A 21,928-nucleotide genomic window follows, 5' to 3' on the forward strand; every position below is an offset into this window, starting at 1 on the left:
TCAGACTATCCGTTTAGGACGAGTTAGAAAAAGATTGAGAATAGCAAAAAAAACTCAACTAAACCAATTTTTGGGGTTCATCCGACTTGGCATGAGCCAAGGATTCAGAAGAAAAATTTTTTTTTTTCATTTTCTCGCATAAGGTTCAAAAGTTATTAGCATAAAAATATTGAAATTTTGGACAAGTGGTGGCACCAGAGAGTTGGAGTTAGAGACTTCAAATTTGCTATATTTAATGTTGGGACTGTCCTCTATCAGTGTGCCAAAGTATACAACTTTCCCACAAGCAGTTCTATGGGCTGCAATATACTTGCGATGGACGCACCATAATAATAATAAAAAGAATCCTAACGGATACAATAGGTGCCTATGCACCTTTGGTGCTTGGTCCCTAATTAGTGAGAATGTCCAATCTGATTCTGAATGCTCTGTGTTATCTTTTGTTGTGTTTGCAGGCACAACACAGACACAAAAACTTTCCAGTTCTGGAACTGAATGGAACTGAATTGTTTGATGTCAGTGTTTATTGGGGAATTTGAAAGTGATTTTGACAGCTTAATTGTGTGATGTTTGCCTCATTACGCACATCTGTGCATTTGATCAGTCCGTTCTCATTTCTTCAATTCACAGTGTGGCTGGATGACCTGAAAAAGTCACTATTTTTGGCAGACATAATTGTTGGGCTGAGCAGAAAAATGAAATGCAATAAGTGCTAAATTTAAACTGCCAATGGCTCATCTAGTCAGATCAGTAGAGAATTGTCCAGCATTTTGTTGAATGAATTGTGTGTGTGTGTGTGTGTGTGTGTGTGTGTGTGTGTGTGTGTGTGTGTGTGTGTGTGTGTGTGTGTGTGTGTGTGTGCGTGTGTGTGTGTGTGTGCCTGAATTCATGCAGTGGCGTCTTTGGGATGTTGTGTTTTGTTTTCTGGTATTGGAATTGGTTGACATTTATTCCCGAGCAATTAATACCAAGCAAATGCTGAATTCCTTTCTTATTTAGAATTTAATAAACTGACCAATAAATCTGTCCAGCAGTTTTTAATTTATTAATTTCAAACTTTAAGGGGTCGTATATTAATTAAATAGTTAAATAGTCTTTAGTTACAAGAAAGAATCAATTCAAACTCATACAGTCATAAAAAACAATTATTTTAAAGGCACTTTGGTAAAGTCTATTTAATACTTTAATCTGCATAAATTGAAATAATTCAGTTACTGAGGTCTTGATAAATGCTAATTATGTATGCAATTATTCATCTGCAAATTATTATCAGCTAAATTTGATTTGAAATGAACTATTTCTTATAATAGACACTACAATTCGGGAAAGCCTACATTTAAACTGTTCTTTATTATTCTCCCTTCAAATTCATTACAATGCAAACTATTACTTTAAAAGGAGAGCAGAAATGGGCATGAAAAAACAAAACATTTGCTGGGAAATTCATAGCCATCTTTTTAAAATCATACAAAAATTTGCATTCCTGCTTTTAAATCCTCCAGAAACCATTGCCCCACAAACTTCCATTGTAAGTACATTACTGGGACCAGTTTTAACCAAAGTTAGTTTATATGATAATCAACAGTATGTCACAAATTATGTATTGTAATAGAGCTTATAGGTTGTTTTAAACCCAGTATATTCATTTTAAATATCTTAAAAACTTTTGAAACAGAGCTGTGTACTATATTTTGATATTGAGAGAATTAAGTAAGATTTTCATGAAAATCTGATTTTCTTTCCTGACAGTTCCTAAGGCAACAAAAATTTGAAAATTTCTAGGATCTGGTCTGCTCTGTAACGCTGGCTCATTCTCATACCACATGTTTTTTAAACAACTCTCTGGTTTTGCTCTAAATGCTACACTCTTTTCAGCACACACAATAATGGAGTTCCAGGAAGTGGTGGGGGTGGAGAGAGTGAATGACTGTTTGTGTAACCTCTGTCTTTGGCCCACTACTATACCGTCACACGTCATCATACATCGTCTAGCTCCTACAATACACATATATACCGTTCTATATCTATGTGCTGCTTACTGACACACACACACACACACAAATGCACACATATCATACGGTGCAGCTTACACATCCAGGAGCAGAGGACTTTACAGCAATAAGAGGATAAAATAGCTGTTTTTAAAGTAACCTCACTCTAAAAAGAGAAACATTTCTCTATCTCTCTCTCTTGAATTGGCAATATTTGAGAAAAGGGTTTAGTGATTTCTAATTATTGAGAGTACTAGCCCTCCTCAATGTCTATGGTGGTTATCGCCCTGATCAGACATGGAAATGTGTCTGTAATGATATTTTGTTATCAAATTCATCATTTTTTTTGCAAACATTTCTTTGAGTATGAACTACTCAAAATAGTTCATATTTTCGTGAATATGAACTACATTCGGTTGAATGTACTGTAACAAAAAAAATTAATAAAATACTTTTAGTTAAAATCTTTATCAATGCCAAAAATGTTTACATGTATGTTCGCTCCAGCAGCCATGTTGACGCCGAAGCCGGTTAACACTGAGATAATTCATACCCCTTCATCTGAAGTGTGGTCCTGAAAAAAACTTAGTCTGGAGGGCTATCTGGCCCTTCCCCTTACCCCTATCCCTCCAACCAAAAGAGAATCGTGACACCCCTACCCCTAAACATGATCGTGCGAAACAGAGGGGTAAGGCAAAGGGCAAGGGAAACTGCATGTTCTTTCAGTCCCTCTCTCTCTCTCTCTCTCTCTCTTTCATATAAAATACTACATTTAAAATATAAAATACTAAATGAAAACTAATATCTCATCCTCATCCCTGTATGACTTTCTTCTGTAGAACATGAAAGACACTTTATGTCTCAGTGTTTTCTTTAATCAGTGTCAGTTTTTTATTTTTTATTTTTTTTTGGTCATACAGGTTTGGAATGGCACGAATGCAAAATTAATGATGATAGAATTTTTTGGGGGGGTGAACAATATCTTCAACAATTATGATATACTATATTATCATTTCACTGAAAATATCAAGCTGAGACTACATTTTATTTGATTAGCATGTGTTTTCTTTTTCATCATCTTAATCATATCCTGTCTGGTCCAGATTTACTGCAGGATATTGAATGATTGCGGGCACATTAGGCTGAAGTCATCCTCTCCCTGTTCACTCTCTTAATTTCACTTACTCATTCATATTTCAATGCCTCGTAATTAATAGCCTCATCCTGTCAGAGCTCATTAATGGTGACATGATTGTGTTTAATTATGAGGTCAGTCAGCCCTTACAGTCCACCCTGTCACATAGTTATTAGGAAGTTAAGATTAATCTGGAGACAGATCTCTCTTTGTCTCAGTACTCACCACTAAATCCCTATTTTTTTTGGTTGGCCAGCATGGTTATACTGTCCATATTATTATACTAGTTAGTCTGAAATATATTCAAAACCAAAACTGCAATTAGAAAAATATTTGCATTTTCTTTTCTTTTTTTTTTTTATACAAAAACATGTTTAGGTTTATCCATCAGATCCAAATTTGAGGACCACATCAAAATAGGCTGGTCCTCCTGCCAAACAGTAATGTATGCAGTGCTTGTCTAACATCAGTCGCTGAAAAAATCTGGTTTACTCTTTGTTTGTTTGCATTTTGTACTTGAAAGAAATGGAAAATAGCTTCTGCTTGTGAGCTGGCTTTGAAGAGGATTACAGAAATTACCAAAAGTTTAATGTTGATTTTGTGCATTGGCAAAGCTTTTAGATGTTGTTGATGCTGTGTAAAACTGAAAATGATCATTTTTAAATCTATGTTTAATGTTACCATGAGTGTTTTCTTTCAGGAATTCCAATTAATAATTCACTCAGTGATTAAAAAATCTTTATTTACCCATTATTCACTCAGAATGTTATTTGATCTGTATTATTCATTATTATTTATAAAGTGACGTGACATACAGCCAAGTATGGTAACCATACTCAGAATTCGTGCTCTGCATTTTACCCATCCAAAGTGCACACACACAGCACAACACACACCCGGAGCAGCTCATCATTGTGAAAAGCGCAGTGTACGCTGATTGGCCAGCTATCCAGTGCGTTGTGATTGGCCAAATACCTCAAGCGTGTGATTGAAATTTTACGGCCCTTAACAAACTGTCATGCCTTCTCCCAGCACGACGAGACAAAACCAATAAAACCCTCATGAACGAGGTATTTGTTTCATCCAGTGGGGACATAATTACTGATTATAATAACTTATATTGTCTTTTTACATGTTCTGTTGCAAATCATGCTGCGTAAACATAAACCTGTCTGCATTCGTGATCGGAGTAATGACAAACAACAAGTGCTACTGTTTGAATCATCAGTGGCAAATTCTTTACATATTGTGGCGGGGTAAAGTACGACACGACTCGAGGATGAAGATAAGTTCTGAAGGGTAGTGGAAGGCATTGCTGTGAGGCGGTTTGGTGCTTGGCATCTTGGCTATGGGTGCGCTGGTGCAGTGTGGGTCCGTGCTCTCCCGTGGGCGATGGGGCTGGCGGTCACACGCTGCTCTCTGCTGGCAAAGGGAAAGACAAGATTAGCCGAGTCTTGCGGAGACATCTCTCACCTCTGTACCCGCTTGCGGGGTTTATATGAGCAACGGCTGATGGGGCACAGGTGTGGCCCCTCAGCCCGTGATGAGCAGATGCAGGTGTGCCTGCTCTCTTTCCAGGGCAACGCTGATGAGAGCTCGGGACACATGTCACACCCCCCCACCCCAAGTGCCGTCCTGTTCCTCTGGAGAAGTGGGGAGATCGGGGGATGGCAGGGAGTGGAGCCTGACAGACCTGCGAAAGCTGACCACAGGCGGGAGACTCTGTTGGCGTTGTTTTGGCAGCACCCTCCGCAGCCGTTCCAGATGGTCCTCCCAAGTCTCTGAGTGGATAACGACGTCGTCGAGGTTGGCCACCGCATAGGCCTGATGCGGTCGGAGGAGGACATCCATTAGCCATTTACAAAGTGGCCAGGGCCCCGTGTAGGCCGAATGGAAGGACCCGGTACTGCCAGTAGCCACTTGGGGTAGAGAAGGCCATTTTCAGTTTTGCCTGATCTGTCAAGGGGACCTGCCAGTAGCCCTTGGTAAGGTCGAGAGTGGATATGAACTGGACCACCCTTCGGGGAAATGGCGGCACTCTCTCCCCTACCTCCTGGTGTTGGGTGGCTCTCGATGAATTCATCCACGTTGGCAGGGTTTCGCATGCTGGCAGCCTGACGTAGTGGGTGGGGAAGAGCACATAGGAGGTGGTTGACCACAATGCGCTCTGCTACCTGGTGTACGGAGGGACCCCAGGCCAGCAACCAGTGTTGGGCCAGACACGAGAGGCTAGCAGCTTGTGCCCTGGCCGGCTGCCGTGGGTCGAAGGTCCATTCGTTGAACAGTTGGGCTGCACTGATCGGAGACAGCCCCATTCTTCCCAGGATGTCCTTCCGTAAGTCCTTGTAGGAGATGCTTTGTTTCGGGGGAAGAGCGAAGTACTCGTGAGCAGTGGGGCAACAATGCACGCCCATTCCTCCTTGGGCCACGCCTCCCGCATGTCTCAAACATCTGGAGGTACATCGTCACGTCATTGTGTGCTGTCATCCTGGGCAGTGGCTGGGTTGCCTGGGTTGCCTGACACGGGGGTCAAGTAGTGGAGTTCGCAGGGCTGTGGCGAGACGGAGCGCGGCCCACTCATGTTGGGGTTCCCCTGCCGGGAGGCCATGTGCTCCATGATTTGCTGCTGGTGGATGCTCACCTCGGTGAGGTGTTTCAACAGCTCTTCCATCGTTGAGGGAGGAGCGCTACCAGGGGAACCAGAGAAAATACGTGAGGTAAGAAGCGTGGGGAAAAAAAACTATCCAAACCAGTCCAATCGTAGAACGCCATGTGGGGAGGGGTCGTCGGTATCCTCTTCACTGTTATGCCTGCATTCTCCACCAGTGTGGCGGGGTGAAGTAGGACACGACTCGAGGATGAAGGTAAGTTCCATGAAGGGTGGATTTTATTAACAGAAATTGTTGTGGAAGGCGTTGCAGTGAGGCAGTTTGGTGCTCGGTGCTCAGCGTCTTGTCTATGGGTGCGCTGGTGCAGTGTGGGTCCGTGCTCTCCTGTGGGCGTTGGGGCTGGCGGTCACATGCTGCTCTCTGCGGGCAAAGGGAAAGACAAGATTAGTCGAGTCTTGCGGAGACATCTCTCCAGCGGCTGATGGGGCGCAGGTGTGGCTGCTCACCCTGTGATGAGCAGGTGCAGGTGTGCCTGCTCTGTTACCAGGGAGATTCTGATGAGAGCTCGGGACACGTGTCACAATATGTAAATGTACTTACAGGCTGTGAGTCAGAAGCACCAGACTGAACTTGCAAAGTTGGAATTCTATTTCTAGTTGTTAAGTTCAATAAAATCCAAAGTTGGATAGTTCAATAAAAAATCACAAAATGTACACAACTTAAAATAAAACATCACATAATGTAAATAAATTGTCACAGAATAAGAATATGTGAATAACTCAATTTTGACAAAAATGTCAGATAGAACCTTATAATTCCAAGGGGACGATATGATGTAAAAAACTGCATTTATTTGAAAAAAACAAAAAAACAAATCGAACAGTATAAGTCTTTACTGTCATTTACTGTTTGCAAACATTTGAATGGTGGTGTATTTTTGACAAACATGAATGACATTTTGCTTTTTTGAAGATGATTGTTGAATCATAACTTGAATGTCTCTTTTTTTCTGACTCAAAGACCTTAGTAGACTTGAGAAATAATGCAACCATCATTTTGTCTACTTAAATGGTGTTCTTAGTCATTGTCGAAGCTTAATAGCTGCCATTAGCAGCTTTTTTGTTTATACTGTAAAAGAGCTATAGATTCTTCAAAATATCTTCAAAATAAAAAAGCAACATCATACGGATTTTGAAATGTCTCCTGTTCAAGAATTCAACTGGTCTAACAGTATGAACCATTTCCACCTAGACATCTCCATCCGTAATGTCATTAATTTATGACTATTATTATTATTATTATTATTATTTATTTATTTATTTTTAGTAGTTTTGGTTGACTTGTTATTTTGTTTGTACATGTTGTAGCCCTTTGAGTATTACAAACTATTACAGATTCTGTTGTCTGATGATGAAAGCACAAAGTCTCACAGTAGATTTTGTTGAACACATAAGAACGGTAACTACAGCATGTTTTATTACTTTTATTACTTTTGGCTGTTGCTTCAGAGTTCACCCGTTATAACCCACAGATGGTTTGCGTAGATTACCGTTAGCCTTTACTCATTATGCTGTTGGGACTGTTAACCTGTCATGAGACTGACAACAACATGACATGGTTTAGACAAAATCTGCCACAGTATTCAAATATACATTTTGAGGGATTGTGCCTGTAGCTGATTCGTGGATGTCCAGACAGCATTTGTAAATTTGCCAACAGGGTGCTGTAGGCTAATAGCTGACAAATCAACTGAAAAATTCACTTTACTGAGGCGAGTCTGAAAAACAGACTTCATTTCAGCTTTATACCCCAAATGTTCACGATTTTTAAAAGCATTCAGAATGTTTATTGCCCTAATATTTGACCACCCCATGGAGGTTCTTGTATGAATGGCAGATTGACACTATGAAACAAAAGTGGAGAGCGTTATTTGTAAGCTATATTCCTAAAGTTTGTGCAGCAGTGCTGAAATTCCATGTAAAGTGGAGTGTAGAAGATGGTCTCAGTGAAGTAAAAATATATTCTTAGCTAGTGTTAGAACTACTGTATGGAAGATGAGAGGAGGATGTTTAGAGTTTAAATCTAATCTAGAGCATCAGTTTAAAGGCTTTCACTGTGGCCTGGGTTTGACAAGATCTATTTAGACTCACGGTCAACATCTGGAAAAGGTTGCCTTTCTTTCCCTATACAGTGTGTTATGTAAACTGAATGAATGAATAAACAATTGTGCAACTTTATATAAAGAATGAAACAATGCAGAGAAACTATGTTATTAAATATTTATTTTACTATTCATTTGTATGCTTTTAGGGGGTGCTGCTCAGTGGTCATCTGGATAGCTGGGACGTTGGCCAGGGTGTTGTGGATGATGGAGACGGGGTTGTCATTTCCTGGGAAGCTGTGAGACTGGGAGACTTAGGTGAGACATGTGATGATGGTAAAATTTTGAGTACCTCTCTCTCTCCATCACATGAGTAAATATTTAGTTATATACAGCTGCTAGTGATTGAGAAATGCACATAAGAAAAGTTATAGGGACATTCTTTGTCATATCTACCCAATCTCAGAAGCTTACCAGACTTAAGTGTTTGATGTTGTTAATATGTTTTTAGTTATTCTAAAGAAAGGCAAACATAAATAGTGATCAAAGCCAAAATATTAAATGTAATGGATGAATATTTACTGAGTTATCCACTAATTTGTAGAAGGGGGTCAAAATAACAATTTTCACTCGAGATTTGAGACAAATTACAAGGGAGAAAAGTTCTTTATAGAGATGGCAGCATCATTGTTATTTTTTTCACTGAAATTGGTAGGTATGTTAGTAAAATATTTTGACATTAGTAAACCGTGTTGCATTATTATAAACTTTTCTTTAGGTATCTTCATTTTTAAGGTTATATGGTAAGGTCCCAGATATATGGGGACCTCATTGTGTCTCCATGTGCAAACTGTTGAATTCAATGGTTGAAAAACCAAATGTGGGTCACTATGTGTACAACTGACTTTCTTTTATTCATGTATATGAACTCTTTTGATGACTTTCACCAGAATCTCTAGTTATGTTGAATTTTTTTTTTTAATGACTGTTTTTAAATAATTGTAAAAAAAAGATTATTGACATATTTATGGTTCAAACTGTATATATATATATATATATATATATATATATATATATATATATATATATATATATATATATATATATATATATAAAATGTAGATTTTGTACATGTGCAGTAATTTAGAGAAAATTCTGTTATAATGGAGATTATTAAAATTCCTGCTGAGAGTCAATATGCAATGTGGTTTGAGTTTCTTGGCCCCTCTCCTCTCTGTTGTTGCTTTATTGCAGAGGCAATACTGAGGCTTGTGCTCATTTGTATTTAACATCTTTCTCTTGGCAATAGGCATCCACAAACACTGGCAAAGTAAAGCTATAATGGTGCACAATAACCACAGACAATATGATTTATTTCACTGCTGGTAAAGTAAGCATTCTCAACAACATTTTAAATGATCAACAACATTCTGTTCATCGAGTCCTTGGCTCTGTTTCTACTATGTATTTTTCTTTATTTTTATTATTGCAACAGTGTGAGCTATTTACTCAGTATACATAAATCTACTCGTAGCACCATGTTCTGGTCTATTACATTCTCTCAGCTGCATCCTCTGCCGTGCCATTTGACTTGGACACACTCACCAGTTTTTTCCCATGTGTACCTTGCAGTTTAGGAGATGGATGCATGTATAGACAGCTCTCCCGTCTGAATCATCAAGAAAGCCCAACACAATTAAGCCCAAAATATCTCTCACAGATTCCACTCTGCTGGAAGTACAGACAAGTTATCAAGTCCCCAGCATGCAACTGTCTGGATGGTCAGGATCATCTAGCATTGCCTTCCTAGATATGTCAGCATGATGTCTCTAATGTGTGAACCTGGCCTTACATATGCACTTAATCATTTAAAAAAATAAATATAATCTTCTCTTGCCCTTTTCTGCTAAAGATCAGATTGATGAAAGCAACTAACTTTGATCTTAGCCAGTGAGTAAACATTACAGTGTCTGCATTATGAAAATGTATTCTGAAATATTATGTGGTTGGCTCATGCTGTCGATTGTTTGTATCCCCAGGGCTGCGTCCCGAAAGAACACTGAGGATGGTTCTGTGGGCCGCAGAGGAGACAAGGGGGGTGGGAGCTGCTCAGTACTTCCAACAGCACAAACTACACTTCCTTATCAATACTATTATGTCTTGTTGGATGATTTAGAACAAGTGTGTCGAACATGTGACCCATGGGAGGTTTTATAGAAAAAAAGTTAAAGTAATTATGTTAACTGAGTTCATTTATATATATTGGAATGCTTATTCATAATGTTCTATTTACAGCTGCAGCAGGGCAGATAAACTCAAACTTTAATTTGTGGTGTTGCAAGTTCACAACTTAAAGCTGAAAAACTACTAATTTAATTACATGTGAAGAAAAGTAATAAGTGATAAATGAGTGAATCTTTTCTATGGTTCCACTATATATACAGTACAGACCAAAAGTTCGGAGACACCTTCTCATTCAAAGAGTTTTCATGACTATGAAAATTGTAGAGTCACACTGAAGGCATCAAGGGCTATTTGACCAAGAAGGAGAGTGATGGAGTGCTGCGCCAGATGACCTGGCCTCCACAGCCACCGGACCTGAACCCAATCGAGATGGTTTAGGGGTGAGCTGGACCGCAGATAGAAGACAAAAGGGCCAAAAGTGCTAAGCATCTCTCGGGGAACTCCTTCAAGACTGTTGGAAGACCATTTCAGGTGACTACCTCTTCAAGCTCATCAAGAGAATGACAAGAGTGTGCAAAGCAGTAATCAGAGCAAAAGGTGGCTACTTTGAAGAACCTACAATATGACATATTTAGTTGTTTCATACTTTTTTGTTATGTATATAATTCCATACATAATTCCACATGTGTTAATTCATAGTTTTGATGCCTTCAATGTGAATCTACAATTTTCATAGTCATGAAAATAAAGAAAACTCTTTGAATGAGAAGGTGTGTCCAAACTTTTGGTCTGTACTGTATATAACATATATTACACTCCTCCCAACCACACACATATATGAAATATTAGATATCTATTAGGGCTGGTAAGCGATCACAATTTTTATCGAATTAATTACATGATGCGGTGATAATCGCATTAATTGCACAAAAATAACAACTTTATTCAATAAAACGGTTGACAAAGGAATTATTGAATGAAGTAGTTCTGATGGCAGATGGAGTATTCTGATGACGACTTTTCATACCTTTATGGACCTTGACACTGTTATTTACTTGGCAGTCTATTGGACAGTCTCAAGCCTCCAGGTTTTAATCCAAAATATCTCAAATTGTGTTCCAAAGATGAACAGAGCTTTTACGGGTTTGAAACGACATGGGGGTGAGCGATTAATAACAAGATTTTCATTATAGGGTGGAGTATCCCTTTAAGTTTTCACTGAAGAGCTGAGATGGTGCTTCGGCCACTCGGCAGTGGTCACAGGGACTGTGGTGATGGGAGTTAACCCTCTGGGTTCTAAGGGGATTTTGGAACCCTAGAGAAATTCTGACATTTGTGCTTTTTCAAAAACATATTAATGGCTGGTTACACTGTATTCAACACAAACAGTCTTACAATAATATGTAATCATCATGTACGTTCATTTTGGTACATACCTCAGTTTTGTGGTCATGGTTTAATCCATTTATTTTGAACAGACAGTATTGCTAAGTGTAGAATGAGCAGTTGTTTTTTTATTTTAATCAGATTGTATACTTTTAAGATTTAAAGCAAAAACAGAGCTTTAGATTTATGAAATTGTGCTACATAAGACACCTGCACAAAACAAAAACAGCTGATGGACTAAATGATAATGACAGCAGGTGGCGCTTATGGAACAGCAATGATACAGCATTTCCTTGAGCATTATATGGAGGTAAGAGGAAAAGAAAACGCCATCGAAGCATTTACGGAGATGGTCAGTTCCTCTCAAAGATACATTTCTATAACTCCCCACATAGCCTTCCTATATTTCATGCATCGCAAGCAGTGAGCTTGATCTGCCTGTTACAGCACTTTCTCCTTTTTTCAGACCTCAGAAAAATTCAACACACATTACATTTTAGGAAATAATGGCAATGCAGTTTGTGTTGATTTCTGGAATAGAGATCGGCTAAAATAAAACTGAAAACCAGTTCTGATATACAGCCGGTCGGCCACTGCATCTCTACAACCCCAAACTTTCCCACATTGCTGATTTAAAACAACCAGAGGGTTCTTTGAGCTCTTGCGCGGCCACTAAAGGAAGTATAGGAACCTGGAGACTGGGATGACCCTGCCACGAGGCAGCAGTCTGTGGGCATAGCTGTATCGCAACTCCACACTCCACCTAGGGGATCTCTACATACCCTTTAGCTATCCCACCAATAAGGGTTGCTAGAGTGGAGTTGGCACTCGATCGTATTCTAGTAGAAATACACTCAGAAAGACACACACAGAAAGACACTCATGGTGCCCCAGGAAAGCATGGCCTTCAGCTCTGGGTTAGACTTGAACAACAACTGGCTTGTTTTGTAATGTGATTGGGGTCTCAGGTGAGATCCCATTCATCAGTCACTGACGTTAACGTCGAACATGACTGACTGATAGGGAACCAAGATTAACAAAAAATCATTTATTGCTTTGTATTGGGTTAATAATATAATATAATATAATATAATATAATATAATATAATATAATATAATATAATATAATATGTCATCTTTATTTGTATAGCGCTTTATTCAATACTGATAAACAGGAAAATAGATTGTCAATAATATAATATACTAGCATTTCTTAAATTAGTATATTATCACTCTGATTTTTGTGGTGATTCTTCTCCACTTCTCCTAAAACAAATAACTCAAACTTTGACCCGGTGATGGAGTCTGACCTGGACACCTTCAGTCCTCTGGGACTAGAGTTCACTGGCAGTGATAAAGTTCGGGCAATTATGAAAGAATTTATGAAACTGTTGGCTGTCATCAGTGTCATGTCGCTTGAAGAACATGGAGAGGGAACAGACATTTACATGTGGATTAAGGCTGGGGTTCCAGGTCAGTTTCATCTAGCACAATTTAGTTCTGGATCTTGTCTTGTGATTGATTGCAATTAACAAAGTGAAACTGCAAAATCCATTTTAAAAGGACAGTTCACCCAAATGTGAAAATTACTATTCATCCTTGTGTCATGCCAAACCATATCTTTCTTTTGTGAACAGAAAATATAGTAAAAGAAATATTTATATCAAGAGTAAGAGTTCTTACTAGAACCAGGAAGTATGACCATATTAGCCCGGTCCTGTCCACACTGCACTGGCTACCTATGAAACATTGTATAGATTTTAAAATATTGCTTATTACTTATAAAGCCCTGAATGGTTTAGCTCTTCAGTATTTGAATGAGCTCCTTTTACATTATACTCCTCTACGTCCGCTACGTTCTCAAAACTCAGGCAATTTGATAATACCTAGAATATCAAAATCAACTGCGGGCGGCAGATCCTTTTCCTATTTGGTGCCTAAACTCTGGAATAACCTACCTAAAATTGTTCGGGAGGCAAACACACTCTTGCAGTTTAAATCTAGATTAAAGACCCATCTCTTTAACCTGGCATACACATAACATACTAATATGCTTTTAATATCCAAATCCGTTAAAGGATTTTTAGGCTGCATTAAGGATTAAGGGGAAGTCGTGGCCTAATGGTAAGAGAGTCGGACTCCCAATCGAAAGGTTGTGAGTTCGAGTCCCGGGCTGGCAGGAATAGTGGGTGGGGGGAGTGCATGTACAGTGCTCTCTCCACCCTCAATCCCACGATTTAGGTGCCCTTGAGCAAGGCATTGAACCCCCAACTGCTTCCCGGGCGCCGCAGCATAAATGGCTGCCCACTGCTCCGGGTGTGTGTTCACAGTGTGTGTGTGTGTTCACTGCTCTGTGTGCACTTTGGATGGGTTAAATAATGTCACTTCACTTTTAATTAGGTAAACCGGAAACACTTCTTATAACACCTGATGTACTTGCTACATCATTAGAAGAATGGCATCTACGCTAATATTAGTCTGTTTCTCTCTTGTTCCGAGGTCACCGTAGCCACCAGATCCAGTCTGTATCCAGATCAGAGGGTCACTGCAGTCACCCGGATCCAGTACGTATCCAGACCAGATGGTGGATCAGCATCTAGAAAGGACCTCTACATCCCTGAAAGACAGCGGAGACCAGGAACACTAGAGCCCCAGATACAGATCCCCTGTAAAGACCTTGTCTCAGAGGACCACCAGGACAAGACCACAGGAAACAGATGATTCTTCTGCACAATCTGACTTTGCTGCAGCCTGGAATTGAACTACTGGTTTCGTCTGGTCAGAGGAGAACTGGCTCCCCAACTGAGCCCGGCTTCTCCCAAGGTTTTTTTCTCCATTCTGTCCGATGGAGTTTCGGGTTCCTTGCCGCTGTCGCCTCTGTCTTTGCTTAGTTGGGGTCACTTCATCTACATTGATATCATTGACTTGATTGCAAATAAATGCACAGACACTATTTAAACTGAACAGAGATGACATCACTGAATTCAATGATGAACTGCCTTTAATTATCATTTTGCATTATTGACACACTGTTTTACTTATGGGTGTTGTTCACTTGCTTTGACGCAATGTATTTTGTTTAAAGTGGTATATAAGTAAAGGTGATATATATATATATATATATATATATATATATATATATATCACCTTTACTTATACATATACTTATATTATATAAGTATACTTATATACTTATATATATATATATAATAAACAAAATAAGCAATAGTGATGGGGTATTTACTGTTGCATTATAAATATATATATTTGTGTTTTTTGCCATGTTTTAGACATTTAGAAATGTAAAGGATGAAGACACATGGTTCAACATATTACAATAAGATGTAAACTAGGATGCTTTTTTCTAAATGCTTTAAATTTGTCAAATTTGATAGTAAACACTTTTACATTTTCACAAAAGATGTAAAAGAAAAGAGGAAAATAATACTTCATCTATTTAAAAAAATGCTTCGGTGGGCACTTTATTTTAAAGTGTCCTTGTAATAAACGTTACATGTACTTACAATTATAATAATATTTAAATATGCATTATTACATCCAATTAACCCTAAACCATACCCTAATTCCAACTGTGATGAGTGAGGCAGGCCGAGAGCCGTGGGAGTGGAGCAAGGTTGGTGGAGTTGAATGGTAATAAACTCCATCTGCACTACTCATCACACTAACCCTAACCATATAGTTAGTATATGTAATTAATTATTACTCAGTATTTCAATGTATAATTACACTGTAACAAGGACACCTTAAAATAAAGTGTAACCCTTCTCGTCTTTTAAAACATTTTGTTTATCAGAGAATCCTGAAAAACAGCACAATTTACTGTGATTATACTAAGAAATGTTTTTTTTTTTGAGCAGCAAATCTGAATATTAGAATGATTTCTGAAGGATCATGTGACACTTAAAAATCCCCAGACTGCAGGCTTTTAATTTGTAATTTTTTGCCAGATGTTGCTTTTTCCCCCACGTCTGAGACCATTCTGCTATTTGCCAACTTTTGCTTCAATCATAATAATTTTTGTCAAGCTAAGAAGCCAATCATATAACAGACGTGGTTATACACATGTAATGTGTTTAATTTATACTATTTCTTTTTTGTGCTTCCCCCATACAAAGAGACTTTGACTCAGTCTAATGACTAATAGAACTGCATTCTTTGTTTGAGTTCAGCCAATGATCTGTGAAATTGGCTCTGAAAAGCTCAGCATACTTGGCAAAAGTGAAGATAGCTCATATGGTTAAACCCTCAGGAGCAGATTTGGACAGGTGTAATGTAGTGTATCATTTAATATTTTCACACTCTGAAAACAGTTTGCCTTTTATGACTATTGATCTTTTTTATTTCTATCAAAATAACAAATCATGTCCAGTATCTTCAATATTTCCAAAGAAACACATATCTGTTTCTAGCATTAGCGTGACTTCTCTGCAGTTTTCTGGTTTAACAGTTACAGTAGGATTCAGAAGGCTGAACAACTAGTGAAGGTACTTCCACTTTGCATTTTTCTATTTTAATGATTTTTTTCCCCATTATTTTCTTTCATTTCTCTTTAGCTTAAAAAAGTGAAAAGTAAAATGAAGAATGAACATAGTTTAACAATTTATCAGGTCCAAAAGAGCTTCTTCTTGAGTGGAAGCAAGAACATCTGACCTTTTCTACCTTGAATAGTCTATGTCACAGTTCTGCTTACATTTAATTAAGCGACATCAATATTTGATGGTCATAACATTTTCTTATTCTTGCTTTACAATATAATTTCTGATTTTGGGACCCCACTGTATAAGTCATTAGCTCTTGTGAAAAGTCATCCATGGCAGCTTTACTGCCTTCTCCCATCATCACTTGAGCATTAGATTGGAAAAATCTCATTAATGTCTGTAGTCACCAGTCTGATTGCTTTAACCATCAATGAACTGCGGCACACAAGAGGATTGTTTTTCCCCCACTGCACTGCACACAGTGTTATCAGATGAATTGACTATGACATCACTGCAGGTAAAATGAACGCAGCAGGAGGCATGTAGAAATGAATGTAGAAATTCCACTGAAGTTTAAAGACAACATGTCAAACAAATGAATCACCTGCACAGCTGTCTAAACAGATTTTGTGCTGCATTTGAAGTGAACACAATTTGCTCTGTAGCTTTTCCCCTTGATAATACCACGACTTAGGTGCCCTTGAGCAAGGCATCGAACCCCCAACTGCTCCCCGGGCGCCGCAGCATAAATGGCTGCCCACTGCTGCGGGTGTGTGCTCACAGTGTGTGTGTGTGTTCACTGCTCTGTGTGTGTGCATTTCGGATGGGTTAAATGCAGAGCACAAATTCTGAGTATGGGTCACCATACTTGGCTGAAAGTCACTTCACTTTCACTTTCACTTTCACTTTCACTTAAAGCGGCAAACTCAAACATGAGATCTTGGCATCCCTTTGCAACTGCTTCTCTCATGTCTAAAATAATTTAAGATAGCTCTGTTACAATCATGGCAGCTTACCATCTGAAAAGTGGAGCTTGATATGGTTGTATTTGCTGTCGGATATTGTAGAATGGACCACAAATGTGATGTAGCATTATGGTGTATTTATCTTCAGTATCAAAGGTGCGCTCAGTAATAATAAAAAAATCTAAAGCAAAATAAATGACTCTCTTTATAGATATTTTAAGTTTCTTAAGCTCAGCAAAGCTTACTTTATATCACATAAAATATGACTAAAATACACAAAAATATGATTGCAATTCATATTATTACAATTTGAAAAAATATGATTCTGTAAGTCTGTAAGAAATGTATTAATTTAATTAAAAACAATCTTACTGACCCCAGTTGGTAGTATAGATAGATAGATAGATAGATAGATAGATAGATAGATAGATAGATAGATAGATAGATAGATAGATAGATAGATAGATAGATAGATAGATAGATAGATAGATAGATCCAAATAGGTAGGTCCAAATAGATGTGTTAAAAACCATACAGATAGTTGTGTTTTACATTTTAGTTATCCAACCCTGTCCAGATTTTTTTTTTTTATTCTCTGCCCTTTAGAATTGTCCCCGTAGCGTGCTTTGCACCTTACACCTCTCACTATTGATTCAGAGAATAAGCAATGCTTCACCAAGCACCCTTCTAAGGTCAAACAAAACTCTGTCCCTGAATTTTCCACAAAAAAAATATCTTGTGGCTGGTGCCTGTTCACATATGGTATCAGTACAGAAATAGATGGAAGGCAAACAGGCTTTAACTGCAACCACATGCATTCTGGATTCTATTGCTCCTCCAAACAAAGAGAATGAGGCCTGCAGGGGGATATAGAAAACGTTTTTGTGAATGTTTATGTCACACTGATCTTAAAAGGATTTTGCATGAGTAGTGCTGTGTTAATCACGGCCATGGTCAGCTTGTCATCAGCATCACTTGGATCAAGGCCTCAGAATATGAAAACCAATACAGAGTTTTAAAACGAAACAAAAAGAATAGCGAGCAGTCATTTCGTAATAGCCCGAAAATTATGGTAAATAGTCATTTAGACACCCTATAATTTGAAACTCACATGACTTTCCCTTTCAGTGTAATTCAAGAAGCAAAATTCTGAAGACTTTTTTTTTTTCTCCATGCTCTTACTATGAAAGCGGCCTGGAGCTATCAAGTTTCAAATATGACCAGTACATTCATGTGTGTTTGGAGCAGAATGTGGGTGAGTAAATGATGATGGAATTTTCATTTTTGGATGAACTATTTTAAAGAGCAGACGTAAGCCGGACTATTCTTAGGCAGAAGAACATTTTTCACACATATGAATCACTCCATTTCAGTTCAGTACTTCTGGTTACACCATAGCATCGGTGACACATAAGTGTCCAAAACCCAGAAGGAGATGAACCTGTGTTCCGCTGTTTGGGTCATGCTGGCCTACATGGTCGTTGACCTGGACAAAATGCTGCCCAGATAGTGAGTCATTCACAAACAACTGAACAAACCCGTCTATCAGCTTAAAGCAGCCAGTCAATTACACCATCAGCCTGAGAATTCCATTGATCACTCCACTGTCATGTAGTATATGCTACTACTGTGATACATGGGTAATTATTTTTATTTTGTAGATTCTATTGTGTAATTTACTTTATAATGTGAAATTATACAATTTCTATTCATAGTTTATTCATTGATTTGTCAATTTTCTAAACATAAGCAGTTCAAAATGTATAATAAAACTATATTAGAAGGGGAAAAAATATAAGAAAAAAAAGATCCAGCATATGTGGCTAAATTTTACTTGAGGAGTTCTGGCTTCACAATTTCATGTAAACAGCGATAAACAGTATGATGCTGTCATGGTGTCATTTTCCATTTGTCATGGTGTCTTAGTCATCAGAATATCAAACTTCCCCTTGCAAACTAATCCCAGATCTTTTTTCCTAAAACAAACAAAACGTAATGGATATGCTACTGCCTATAGTCATACTTCCTCCCTTTTCTTCCACAGAATAAGGTTTTAAAGGAGGTAAATGAAAATCATCAGTCTGAGAGATTTTTGTCCCACCATTTAAAGTCCATTCCACCAAACTTTAACACTTCAAAAAGTTCAAGTTGGATTTCCTGTTAAAGAAATCCAAATAAATTAAGCAGTTTAATCAAAGTCTACCGAAGAGATGTAATAGCTTTATATGATGAACAGATTTAATTTAGGAACTTGTTCACATATAAACATTGATCAGCGCACATACAGTAGTGAACATAAAATGTTGTAAATATGTCTGAGCTTCCACAAGAACAAATGAGATTTGTTCTTTGAGTGTCTGTTTATCATATTGATTAAATCTCTGAACGTGTGTTAATCAGTGTGTTTATATGTAAGTAAAAGTTTAAATTAAATCTGTGCTTAAATAATTAATTTATAAACTTTCTGAAGCTTAAAAGTTTTACCATTCAGTAGAGGGACAGGAATATCTCAGGTTTCTTTAGGAATATTTTTTTTGAAGATGAAGGAAATTGTCATGGGTTTGGAATGACATGAGGGTGAGAATTACATTTCAGTTAAATTGACATTTACATTAACATCTTACTAATTGAGATACATGCAGAAATCCTCATGTAGGCTTTTTTTATCAGTTAAACTGAAAAATAAACTAAAAATAAATACCTAAAAGTGACTAACTGGTTTCAAAAACACGTAAGTCTCAAACCTTCCTTTGTGAGGTTATCAGAATTATTGTTAATTATGACACAAGATGGCTAATTTATGGTTGTCCCTACCTGTCCTTGTTAAGATTAAATTAATTTAAACTGTGAAAAAATACACTATTGTAATAAAGTTTTGTGTACTACACAAATAAAATAATCCAGATGTATGTTTTTTTATTCCTGTACTGACATTAAAAATATGTAACTGTGTGTTACTGTGTACTTATCAACCGAAGGAAACGCAGTGGCAAGCTTGTGTCCTCATTATGTTGTATAGTATGTGTACGTGTTTGTGAGACTGCACTTAATGCCTGGTTTTCAGTTACATCAAACAAGTAAATTCTTGTTTCTATGACAACTTGGATTAAGAGGACATTACGCAAGAAAACCGGCATCGGTTTTTAGTTTTCCCACAGCGTTTCTACTCATCATGACTAAATCTGAATCATACAAGCATCTTGAATGCCCATGCTTCACAAAGAGAAATGTCACATATTTGGATTATGTGGCAGTTAAATGGGATCTGTGCATTTTTTATTTTCAAGATTACATGCTTTCTTTTCTTTTCTTCTTTGAGCTGTGACTGAAGTTTTTATAAAGAAATTTACCCAGATAAGTTTGGTTAACAGGCTAATAGGTCAGTTTTGCTCAAAGTGAAGACCTAGTTGTACTTAAAGGGATACTTCTCCCAAAATTTTATAAAAATGAGTAATGAGGAGAGGACGCTGGTATTTGTTTGCCCCTTCTCTGTTGTAACAATTTCTTTGTTTGTATAGTTTTAATAGTTAAAAAAAAAAAATTACACTTATTGTTTTAAATTAAAGTTAGAGGACACTGGCACTTGCTGTTTTCACAGTTTTCTATGTTTTAATAGTTTTTTCTCATGTTTTTTATTTTATTTTATTTTTTTACATGGATTATGATCAAACTGAAGGCTTTCTACTCACCTACTTTTATCTCCTCCAACATCGTCTGATTGTTGCGTTGCTACTACAAGCTTTTTTGGCTTGAATCTCAAGTGTTCCCTTTCACAGCTGCTGACTCTCAACAACTGTACCATTCAAATGTGTATTGCAGTTATCAAATAACTTGGACTTCACTGATGACTGCGTTATATTCACAGAAGTTCCCATCATAAATTTGTTATCCATCAGCATGACTGCTCTGCTTCAGCCATTCCATCCATCTGGACCACTGTCGCATGTCTGTTGCATAATCAGAACAGTGTTGCTCTTGATGTTAGTAACACGTATTGAATTTTTCAATACACAATCCCTCACAAATAAATCGTCTTATATACAAGACCACATCATGGATAAGGGATTAAATTTTATGTACATTACAGAAACATGGCACCAGCCTGAGGTCTACTCAGGGTTAAATGACGCATGTCCTCCTGGAGCTACCTGGAGAAAGCCCACAGCACTGGTCGTGGTGGTGGATTAGCTGTAATACACAGACAGAATTTGGAATTGTCCCCCCTCTCCCTAGCTGCACTGTCTTCTTTTGAATGCCTTGCATATAAGTGTAAATCCTCTTTCCCCATGACAATACTTCTCATCTATCGCCCAACCCCCCCCCCCCCCCCCCCCCCAAACAAAACTTAGGTTATTTATCAGAGATGCACGATCTACTTACATCACTCTGCACAATTTCTGCTAACATTATAATACTTGTATATTTTAACATTCATGTAGACAGTGCCTCCTACCACATTGCAGCTGAGTTTCTGCAGCTACTGGACTGTCTCAACTTCCAACAACATGCTGATGTCCCCACTCATTTCAGGGGCCACATACTGGACCTGGTCATTTCAAACTAAGCCCCTATTAGTAAAATAGTATGAACTGGGTTTATCTGACCAGCTGCCACTCCCCTCTTCCTACACTAAAGATAAGCTTCAAATCTGTTTCAGGGACCTGAAGAGACAGGTAACAACGGGTACCAACTTTATCACTTCTTTTTAGGAAAAAAGTAGATAACATCTGCTTCATCCTATTAAGCTCCTCTGTCCTGACTGTCAACCCAGAGCCTGGATCTCCCAACCACTTTGCTGTTTCCCATGACATCTCACAGCAAGTGGTTGAGAACATTATTAGAAAGGTGAAACCATCCACTTGTGCCCTGGACCCCTTTTCCACATCCTTGCCAAAAATCAAAATTCTGTGTTATAAGTCCCCTGATCACCAAGCTCATCATTAACTCCCTCCAGGCTGGCCATGTTCCCATGTTCCCCAAAAAAACCCACCTTAGACCCAGAACACCTTGACAACTACAGGCCATCTCCAACCTTCCATTTCTTTCCAAAGTGTTGGA

At 38.1% G+C, this 21,928-nt stretch overlaps 1 protein-coding gene across 1 annotated transcript in view; it reads left to right on the forward strand.

Moving 5' to 3' along the window:
* Positions 1–13,566, forward strand: part of LOC128030224 (carboxypeptidase Q-like) — a 41,042-nt gene extending 27,476 nt beyond the window's left edge. The window contains 3 exon segments of the mRNA XM_052617693.1: positions 8,046–8,154; positions 9,876–9,979; positions 12,687–13,566. Coding sequence (XP_052473653.1) covers positions 8,046–8,154; positions 9,876–9,979; positions 12,687–12,938 — 465 coding nt within the window. The 3' untranslated portion in view covers positions 12,939–13,566.
* Positions 13,567–21,928: the final 8,362 nt, after the last annotated feature.

Source organism: Carassius gibelio, chromosome A16 (assembly GCF_023724105.1).
Source record: "Carassius gibelio isolate Cgi1373 ecotype wild population from Czech Republic chromosome A16, carGib1.2-hapl.c, whole genome shotgun sequence".
Lineage (NCBI taxonomy): Eukaryota > Metazoa > Chordata > Actinopteri > Cypriniformes > Cyprinidae > Carassius > Carassius gibelio.